Source organism: Chenopodium album, chromosome 7, assembly GCF_948465745.1.
Source record: "Chenopodium album chromosome 7, dcCheAlbu1.1, whole genome shotgun sequence".
NCBI lineage: Eukaryota > Viridiplantae > Streptophyta > Magnoliopsida > Caryophyllales > Amaranthaceae > Chenopodium > Chenopodium album.
The window spans coordinates 34,019,305-34,030,387 of NC_137840.1; the positions used below are offsets into that span (position 1 = coordinate 34,019,305).

The 11,083-nt window shown below is 33.1% G+C and overlaps 1 protein-coding gene and 1 long non-coding RNA gene across 3 annotated transcripts; one reads left to right on the forward strand and one right to left on the reverse strand.

Annotated features, from left to right (window-relative positions):
• Positions 1 to 2,526: 2,526 nt before the first annotated feature.
• LOC145641028 (uncharacterized) lies at positions 2,527 to 3,374 on the reverse strand. Its single transcript, XR_014115108.1, has 3 exons — positions 3,118 to 3,374; positions 2,776 to 2,877; positions 2,527 to 2,614 (listed from the first exon to the last, which is right to left on the reverse strand). It is a non-coding gene; the product is annotated as an uncharacterized LOC145641028 (long non-coding RNA).
• A 3,635-nt stretch (positions 3,375 to 7,009) lies between these two features.
• On the forward strand, positions 7,010 to 11,023 carry LOC145641029 (uncharacterized). 2 transcript variants are annotated; one of them, XM_081692225.1, is made up of 10 exons: positions 7,010 to 7,755; positions 7,862 to 7,913; positions 8,009 to 8,352; positions 8,455 to 8,508; positions 8,625 to 8,764; positions 8,872 to 9,445; positions 9,558 to 9,635; positions 9,776 to 9,825; positions 9,994 to 10,137; positions 10,548 to 10,684. In XM_081692225.1, the coding sequence occupies exons 1-9, from the start codon at positions 7,231 to 7,233 to the stop codon at positions 10,109 to 10,111; spliced, it is 1,935 nt and encodes a 644-aa protein (XP_081548351.1). In that variant the 5' UTR covers positions 7,010 to 7,230; the 3' UTR covers positions 10,112 to 10,137; positions 10,548 to 10,684. The 2 variants fall into 2 exon arrangements, with proteins under 2 accessions (XP_081548351.1, XP_081548350.1); XM_081692224.1 differs by having other exon boundaries at positions 7,013 to 7,755; positions 9,558 to 9,678; positions 10,548 to 11,023.
• The last annotated feature ends 60 nt before the right edge of the window (positions 11,024 to 11,083 follow it).

Consider the following 11,083-nt stretch of genomic DNA (forward strand, 5'->3'; position numbering starts at 1 on the left):
TTTTTGGCTAGTATGTTATGCGATTTTATTTAGACTATGTTATTGGGTGTTTATTGTTTAAATCCCATATTAGTTTGTTTATAACGATTTTTATACACAATAACACAAGTTAATAGCACTACAGACAATAGCAAATTAACATATACGAAGTAAGTGATTACCCAACAAAAAAACTAAGCTCAAAATAAGGAATGCTCCTTGTCAATATCGCACGTATTATAAAACATTAAAGCTACTTGATAAAGAACATTTATCTAAATTTCAAATATTTAGACAAAATTGTAAAATAAATTAAAATAAGGATATTTAAATAAAGAAGTCAATCAAGAAGTATTCTGCTACACGTTTGCCAGCACTTGCGTCCACTGCATCAATTTTTTCAAATAATTCAGCAAAAGGTGCTCTACTTCTCTTCATCAATAAGTTGACTAAAGATCAATAACCAAAAAGATAAAATTAAATTAAAAAAAAAAGTCCAAACAATCAATTTCAATAACAGGAAAATTAAAAGTAAAAAAATTAGAAAATTTAAGATACTTAGCATAGCCGCCTCTCCAAGTATTATCCCTTGCTTTTCTTCTCCTCATATATACCACCTCAAAAATAAACAACAAAGATCAGTAAAAAGGAGTTTTAAAAAAATACTCTAGAAAGGAGCAAACATATTTAAGCAAATACAATAATTTGATAACCCAACATGCATGCTAATCCCCAAACTGAAAACATGAGTTTCTAATTAACAAGCAAATCAATTTTAGCTGAAACAATCAAAATGATGTGTTAAGAGACTTAAGACCATGAATCAATCAAATTTGGGATTGTTCATGTTTGCTTTTATCCGTTATCAGGGGTATTCCTTAGATAGTATAAAGAATGTTTTCTCCCAAATAAATAAAAATGAATACAAACCAGTAGAAGAGTGAGGAACTTGAAGAGCAACAACAAGATCTCCAAGGATAACAACACCAGAACACCAGGAAATACTTACATATTTACATGGAAATTCTGGCAACTCAAAAGTGACGCATGAGTTTAAACACGAATGAGGATTTTATCAAAAGGCAAGCTTAATCTAAATTTGGTGCACATCAATTCCCACATACAATAAAAATAGATAATAACGACTTCAAGAAATACACAAATATACATCTAAATTAAAAATGGCATGTTAGGATCTAAAACAGGAATATGATGAGTGTTAGTCTCTTATATTGTTTCCCATGAGTACACAATAACAGTTCCTTGGTAGTGTGTTCTTATTTCTTTGGTTGGCACTTCATTACTTAATAAATGCAATCAGGCCCAACTCCAAGATTGTAACTTTGTAAATGATGGGAAAAGAAAAACAAACACACTAACCACGAAACCAAAATACCATATCACAATAATACAAAATTCATTTATTTATCAGAAGAAAATATGGTACTCTATTCACAAAATGCTTAATTTAGTAATTTATAATAGCATTTGGTTATAAATCCTTGTTTAGATGACAAACAATTAAGAGTTATACATAAATAAATGATTTTAGTGGTTTATTATGAAATGTAATAGAATTATGAAGTCATAGGAAAGAATAAAGGTTGAGTTCAGACTAATTAAATTTGCAAAATTGATATTCGATAATTTAAAGAAAAATTTACCTCAGATACTGCTTCAATGGAGGAGAGAACAAGGTACTCAAGAACACCAACTAAGTAAACAAGGGGCACTTACTCCTATTGCAACTAATTTCAGAAGGTGCAACTAATTTCAGAAGAACAAAATTTCAGATAGACAATCTACTCTCTTCAACAGCTAATAACAAACCATTGAAGATAATGTTTATTTTTCTTTTAGAACCATCTTGCAAGAACCATTCTCTCTCTCTCTCTCTCTCTCTCTCTCTCTTTTTAAACCTGCAAGAAGCATTCTAAGCAAATGCATAATTAAGCTAAAGTTTAGGCATTTTTAGCAAATCAATAAACAGAAGCCAAGCAATAAACACAATGTCACACTAATTAAGCAATCAAAATCATTCGTTTCATCTCCAAACTAAGACAAAACCTAATTCCTTCATCAATCACATAATTTAACCACAACATTCATTTTTACAAACCAAACTCTAGAAAATAAACAAATCAACCTAATGTCACACAACAACCAAGATCAAATCTTTCACTCTCAAAAATCAATCTTTATGCAAGAAAACTACATATTTTACCATTAATTGACATAATTAAACAAATATCTGAAGCAATCTTTACAGTATAATTCAACAATCAAAACTACATATTTTACCATTAATTGACAAAACCCAATTCAGACACAAAAGTACAAAACCCATATAAAATATATAGATAAAAATAAAAGTATAATCTACAATCTTTACCCCTTAAAATCAACAATCAAAAGGCTTGAACAATCGGGAAAAAAACAACAAAAGAAATGTACCTATTGCTTGCGTTCATAAAGAGGGAAATCCCTGATCTTAGCGAATTTCTTATCAGCTTTATCAACGAAAGACCAGTAAATTTCAATCATGCCACAGTATAATTCTCTTCTTTCTCTCTCCTCATCAGACTCAATTAACCACCCAGAAAAGGGTCTAAGAGATAGAGGAAGGAGAAGCCTCCTACAAGTAATTCAACAAACCCACAATTAAAATTTTAGAAAACAATTAAAATGAATACAAACAAGTAGAAGAGTGAAGAACATGAATAACAACAACAAGATCTCGAGGTTAAGCAAGGTCATCAATACTTAAACCCAGCCTAAAAAAGGAAAAGAATTAACCTTCAATAGCTTCTCTAGGAGTCTTGAAACCCAAACTAATGCTCTTCCAGAACCTGTTTCCTCCTTCCCCGTGGTCGCTTTCTCTTTCCAGCTTTCTTCAAGCTGCAATTTCCATAATATTATTAAAATAGAATAATTTAACTTAAATATCTAACAATTTTAGCATTTTACAGAGTTGGATGATTACCTTAGAAATACTTTAGGCTGCTTCAAGGCCTTCTCAGTCTGTTTTACAAATAATGAAATGTTAATTAATTAAATGATAAAATAAATACTATTTGTATAAGATTATATAATAAGACCGAAATATAGTTAATCGAAGTAAAAAGATTAAAATAGTACATGTTCCGCCATGATTGAGTGGTTGTAAGATGAGGCTTAGAGGAAGCAATGGAGGCGCCGCAGAGGAGAGAGAGTAAGAGAAAAGGAGAGAAGACTTAGGGTTTTTTGAATTCTAGAACATTATAATTGAAAGAAAAAAAACTTTGAGGATGACAAAGCTCTCCCTAGCAACGCATGCATTAGCTCTTACAAGATAGAGAAAGTTGAGAGAGGAGAGAGGCAAAGAGGAAAGCAGGAAGCTGAGAAAGGAGGAAGGGATGCAGAGGCTCATAGAAGGGTCACAAAAAAAAAAAAAAAAAAAAAAAAAAAAAAAAAAAAAAACACAACAAAGACAAAGCCACATAGCTTTCTCACACATGTGAGCATTATTCATAAGGGGAACAAGTGAAACATTTTAGGGTTGTAGAAATTTTATAAAAAAAATAGGGATTCGTAATATATTTGATATAATTATATTTATTGCAAAAGGAAGGACTTATTATCTTCAACTTATTTCAGATACTTATTACTTATTCATTAATAAATTCAGATCAGATTAGACAAGATCAGAACTTTTGATTATCATTTACTTATCGTTAAATATTGTTAATTGCGTAGTAAAAAAAATTATAAAAATTACATATTTAAAAAGTTCATGATGAGGCGAATCTAACATGATCCATTTTGATTATGTTTTTCTTTATAGATTAGTATTAAAATGCGGTCAAAGTTTAGTCAAATTATTAGGTTAGATCCCGTGCCATGCACGTTGATTTTTTTTTATTGAGAAATATTATAATCATAAATTAGTCAAGAAATAATAAAAGTATGTGATATGTTAATTTGATATTTGCAATTTTAATTGTAACTTCCAATACACAACTGAAACAAAGTAGGCAAAAATCTTTATTGTAAAATAGGTCACTAATTATTTAAAAATATTGATTTTTGGTATATATTGCCCAATTTATATTAGAAAGATTTGTGAATAAATCATTTTTTTGTAAATGATTTGTTTCCTTAATTAAAATATTTTTTAAAAAGAAAAAAAATAATTAAGGACACGCCAGGAGATGACACGTGTCATCGCTGGTGTGTCTTTTAGTATATAGCATTGATTAAATCAAATCAAACCAGACTAGATCAGAAAAATTCTGATCAGACCTTAAAAAATTCAGATCATATCAACTTGTTTCATGTTAAGAGAACAAGTCTGAAAACTATTTTATTAAAATATGTTGTACAACTTAGCTATAAAATTAGTGAATTAAGGTCTGTTCTCATACGTTGAAATTTAGTTCAGTTCAGTTTATGTCTAATGATATTGCTAATGATATAAAGCCAAATTTCATTCTTTTAAGCTCTTATTACAACGACGATAATAATTTCATTCTTTTAAGCTCTTATTACAACGACGATAATAATTTCATTCTTTTAAGCTCTTATTACAACGACAATAATAATAATAATAATAATAATAATAATAATAATAATAATAATAATAATAATAATAAGGGTTTTCACAGGGGATATTTTCGGTGATCACACGGTGTTGTGTGTTGGTATGGTGGGTATTAAACATCGGCACAATGTTGTTCGGGATATCCTTGTTAATATTTGCTATCGGTCAGGGATTTCTGCTAGGAAGGAGGTGGACATTGGGTTATCTGGAGGGATCGACAGGGCTCTCAGACCTACAGATGTGTTACTTTATTCATGGGATCGTGGTCGCGATGTCTGTGTTGACTTGACAGGGTCTTCTCCATTGACACAGTTTAGGCTTTCTGACTTTGTTCCTGGATGGGTAGTGACTGATGCGGCTAATCGGAAGCGAGTGAAGTACGAATCTAGTTGTCGAGCAATAGGATATGGCTTCCTTCCTTTCTCTTTCTCTTCTCTTGGGGAGTTAGAAAATGAGGCTGTTGCATTGCTGAAGCGGATCCAGAAGTTTTCGAAGACTCAGGACATTGGGACGCGTGTTGCAGCTCATATCTTTACTAGGATCGGCTTTTCAATAGCTAGAGAAGTGGGGGCCCAGATTGTATCTCGGCTTCCCACTAATTTTCTATAAGGTGTATAACTTTGTATGTTTTTGAGATTAATAATAATAATAGTAATAATAATAATAATAATAATAATAATAATAATAATAATAATAATAATAATAATAATAATAATTATGACGGGGCCCTCAGACCTGCTGATGTGTTACTTTATTCATGGGATCGTGGTCGAGATGTATGTGTCGACTTCACAGGGTCTTCTCCTTTGACACAGACAGGGCTATCTGACTTCATTCCTGGGCGGGTTGTGGCTGATGCAGCTCATCGGAAGCGGGTTAAGTATGAAGCTCGATGTCAGGCGATTGGATATGGTTTCATTCCCTTCTCCTTTTCTTCGCTTGGGGAATTAGAGAAAGAGGTTGTTGCGTTACTAAAGCGGATTCAAAGGTTCTCAACGACGCAAGACATTGGGGCTCGTGCTGCAGCTCATATCTTCACTAGGGTAGGATTTGCAATAGCTAGAGGAGTGGGGGCCCAGATTGTATCTCGGCTTCCCACTAATTTATTGTAGGTTGTATGACTTTTGTTGTTGAGATAATATCAATAATAATAATAATAATAATAATAATAATAATAATAATAATAATAATAATAATAATAATAATAATACAATTCATTGTTCAAATGGTTCTATTTTTTTGATACACATTTCTACTGTTAAACTCATTGAGAAAATTAGAGTACTACACAACTTAAACTAATTTTCATAATCGATTAGTTCTTCGTCTTCTTCTTGTCCACCAAGCTCCTCCATTACCTTGGCATTCCTCTGAATTGACTCCCATATCTAATCAGTTATTTCTTGTCGTACAATATCCATAACTGCTTTTCTATTAGGATCGTACATAGTATGATATTCTCTTCGCTCCATGACTTCAACTTGGTGCGTGAATGGAATCCCTAGTTCATGTAAACGAGTAAAATTGTGTAGAGTACAACAAGCAACGATTATTTGCAACTGAAAACATAATTTATTTTTATTTTTTTTATTTATTTATTTTTTTTTAAAAAAAGTTTAAACAACAAAGTGTTTTGTGTTCTTTTGTCATAATACTATTTTATTTTTAAATTATATAGTATATGTGTTTAAAATGTTTTGGGGTTTCATGTTTATAATATATTTTCCATAAATATTATAATTATAAAGTATATTTTTCATAAATATTTTAATATGTACATATGTATATACACATATGTATAGTAATAAATAATCAATAAATAATCAAAGATCACTAATTCGTTGTTAAAAATCACTAATTACTAAGTTCAGTTCAGTTCAGTTCAGCTCAGTTCAATTCAGTTCAGTTTAGTTCAGTTCAGCTGATTTCAGTCAATGAGAACATACCCTTATTTCCGAATTTCGTAAGTGCTCGTAAATTCATAATCAATTTTACTTAATATTGGATAATGGATATTCGAAACATCCGATCCAAAAATTTTAGATATCCGAATATCAGATGTCTGAAATTTTCAAATCGGATTGGATATCAATTTTTGATATCCAAGTATTCGGATATCCAATCCGTAAACAGGCTTAATGTTAACAACCACAATTAATTTTGTTGAATAAACTATAAGCTAGTAAAACTAAACACTAAAAAAAAAAAAATAAATAAATAAAAACAAATCACACCACCTTATCTCCCCCGAAAAAAAAAAAAAAAAAAGAGGACAAATTAGAGTGCATTACAACGAAATCGCAATTCACAATTTCAATAATACATCTTACTTTATTAAGAAGATGATTAATCGTGTCATATTTCACTACTACACGTCTACACATATAAAACCAAAGTCTAAGCTCATTTCGCAGAAACCGCGCACTTTTGGCAGATCGCACCCATCATTCACTTTTAGGCGGGAGCTAATTTCACAATTTGCCACTTCACATTTTCACTTTCGCGCCTTACTTTCATTTCCCTAACTCAAATTTTCGCCATTTCTCCAAATTTCTCCTTTTACCCACTAAATTATTTCTAAAAAATTATTCACTACTTTCTCTGTCTTCCAATTGCTATACTTCACAATTTCAGATCTCATTTTCAGCCTTATCTCTCTCTCCTCCATTTTCATGGATTCCGAAAGTGATTTAGATCAATTGCTACTTCTGCAGTCTGAAGCTCCTACCCCAACGGATCAGAACCCGAAGATGAAGCGGTTAAAGAAGAACGATTCGACTGCAAATGATGTCACTACCAGTTCCGCTCCGAGTAATGAGATTGATGGGTTGGATACAGGGAATGATGAGTTTGATGGGTTTGATCCTTTATTTGGGGATTCCAGTCAGTTTTCTGCGAAGCGGGTTTTGGATTTTGATGACAGTTTTGATGGGTTCGGGTCTGAGGATGAGAATGACGATCCTGATTTTGATAAGAATAAGAACAAACAGGAGAAGAAGAAAAGGGAAAGTTCGATTGAGTTTCTTGATAATAAGGAGAAGAAGAAAAGGAAAAGTTCGATTGAGTTTCGTGATAATAAGGAGAAGAAGAAAAGAGAAGGTTCGGTTGAGTTTCGTGATAATAAAGAGAAGAAGAGAAGAGTGAGGAGTGATTTAGAGAAGAATAAATCGATTGTTTCGAGTCGCAAGGAGAAGAAAGTAAGGATTTCTGATACTAGTATAGTGATTTGGTTTTTTTTTTTTTTTTTTTTTATTAAATTTGTTGTTTGAATCAAAATTTCTCTCGTTAAAATGATTGTTTTAGGAGAGGAAAGCGCGTTCAAATCAGCAAGCAGATTTTCAAAGGGTGATGAGAGGTAGTTTTATTAACAGAGACATCGATTTTTGAATAATATTCGCAGTTACTATGCATTTATTTTGGTGTTTATAAGTGTATATTGGTTTTGTGTAGATATGAAAGGTGTGGGATTTAAGCCTATTCCTATGGTTGAGAAATCGATTTCTTCGGTGTTGGAAAAGATCAGGAAAAGGAAGATGGAGGTATCGAAAAAGTGGGCTTCCTACACCGAAGAGGATGAGGAGGTAGATGGAGGTGCTGATAAAGACGAGGCGAAGGAAGTTGGAGGTACTAAAAACGATCTAGCTAAGGATGATGGAGGTGTCGAAAAAGATCAGGTTAAGGATGATGGAGTTGCTGAAAAGGATAAGGAAAACGCGGTTTCCTTGATACCAACAAGTGAAGAAAAACCCGAATCAAGTGATGAGCAAACTACTTGTGGCAATTTGATTCAAATAGTATGTTGTGGCATGTTTATTGTTATTGTAATAAACAAGCATTAAGATTCTGATTATTTTGAGTAAGGGTTGTTAAGAATTTATGTTTGTGATCTGATGCAGCCTTCTAAGGATGCAATCACACATTCGTTTCGTGCTCCGATCAATGATACACAGGTTTCCCTGTTGACTTATCTTTCATTTTTTGTTTCTTACAGTAGTTTGTAAGCTGTTTGGAGTTGTGTTTTTGTTGCTAAACTTATAGTTGTTTAATGTGAATGTACAATCTGTAGGACTTGTTAATGGATTCTGAAAGGAATAATTCACAAGACGATGAGTTACCTAGCTGCCCTGATGAAGATATAACTCCATCAGCACCATCAATGAACTTAAGATGGGATTCTGGCCATTCTGCAGCTGTTGATGATGACCTGTAATTACCATTTTACTTGATATATTTGCTTAGGATTGTTTGGCATGCTTTTGCTTGCTCTTTGTTGATTACCTTGAACTTGATAATCGTATTTGTACATTTTTCAGCTCTTCTAGTGATGAAGAAAGTGACAAGGAAAATACTGATCCCCACCCAAAACACCTGCAAAGAAGTTCCACTGTAACTGGTGATCCAGTCAAAGACTTTGTGGATGAAGAAGCATTGGAAGATGATAGCGATGATGATTTTTTGCGCTCTCAAGAGCAAGACGATGAGGATAATTCTGACATGGAAGAAAATTGTGATTATATTGCTACTGATGTTAAAGAAAAGCCAATTGATGGTGAAATGCGCAACCAATTGCACCAGCAATGGGATCAGCAACACGACGAAGCTGTGACAGAAAAGCTCTTGCAGAAGCTAAAGTATGGTACAAAGAAGAGGGAGCCATCCATTTCTGATAACGAGGATGCTGACAGAACAGATGCTGATGAAGAAGAAGAGGAAGATGATGATGAAGAAGATAAGAATGTACCTCACATGTCCAGTTCTCGTGCAACTACAAAAAGGCTAAAGCAAATGATTCCCCTCATGTTTACTGATAAAGATGATGGTTTCGTGTCTTCTGATGACGAAGAAACAGAAAGAATGTTGTCTAAGCAGTGCTTGCTTCAAAAAGTGGTATATGATACTACAACCTAAATGTTTATTCTGCTTCTGCTTCTGTTTCATACTTGCCAGAGTTACTAATTGCTCTCTGTGTAATCTTATAATTACTGGTAATCACTATCAGGAAATGGAAAAGCAGCCCAAAGTTCTGCCACCAGTAGCGGATGAGACATCAAAAGAAGTTCTAGATCGTATAAAGAAGGTTAATGTTCCTCTTGAAACCAAGAAGAAATCAAAAACACCATGTAAAGTCAGACCTGTTTGATTAGCATTGTATACTTAATTTTACCTTATAGTTTGTCTGCTGTTGTTCTCATTGTCTTTTGTTTTTCTGTTTTCTAGCAATTTTTGAAGCTCTACTCAATAAAGGGAGCAGCAGTGACTCTTCAAAGGTAAAGAATACTGGTATATTATGGTATGATCTGCTGGGTTCGGAAGTAAGCAATCTGACTTCTGACCAACAATGTTCAGAATGTTTTGAAAGATGCTTTCCCTGCTGATTTTTTATACCCTGTTTATGTAACTGATCATTCTTTGATACTTTGCTTTTGAAAATGTAGTCTTCCTTTTTGCGACGAGCATCCAGCCATCCCGGGCCTTCAAGTCATAGGCATGGACCAAAAACTGGAAAATCATTTATTTTTGGACGAGATGACAGCAATAGCCGGAGCTCAATGACTTCGCTGGAAGACTCACTCAATATGGTAAAGCTTAATTCACAAGTCATTTTAACATTAAAAGGAAGCATCTATTCTCAAATTTCAAATATCTGCAGATTAATCCACACTGCAGCATATAAGATCCCTACTTACAAGTTGTTATGCGATGAGTTAGAATAGACTAATAATAAATTCTGAATTGATACTACCCATATCTAAAATCTGGTATGTATATTCACGTGAATCTTCATTTCACCTTGAGTTCCTATGTTGGATCCCTTATAAATATGGCTATGTCTACAAGCAAATGTACATACTGTGTATACATATCATATCTTACATTCTTGCGTTACTCAAGCTTGGGTATTCAAGTACACTTGGGTTTGCATAGCAATCGTAGCATATTGATTGTCTTATTTGTTATCTTGATCTAAACATGTACACTTCATATCCAGGGCCAAAAAGAAAATCAGCCGAAGAAGAATAGCTCAGCTAAATTTACTGGCTCTCAGGCCAAATTGAGTACCCAACACACAGAGACCAGAAGTGAAACAGCTAATGGCAGCTCATTATATGACATACTCAGAAGCTCTTCTGCGGAAACAAGCTATGATACTCGTGATAACGCAGTTGATCATGAAGCTGTATTTGCTGCATTTAAATCAGTGAAGAAACAAGTAAAGATTGAACAAAGAACATATCAAGGACCTTAAAAATGTGTCTTAGGTCTAGTTTTTGTAGGTCTTTCATATTGTAGTATTTACTGTTAGTTTGGTAAATTATGTGCATTATTATATGTCAAGATGTTCAGCATTTTCAACACCGGCCTTCTAATTCCAACAAATCAAGAGTTATGCCTCTGGCATTATAGCTGCAGATGTTCTCCTGACAAAGTTAACTTACAATGCTAGCACCATATGCAATAGGCTAAAAATAGATCATGGGTCGAGTTTCAATGACCACCAATTATGAAAATAGATTAAAACTAACA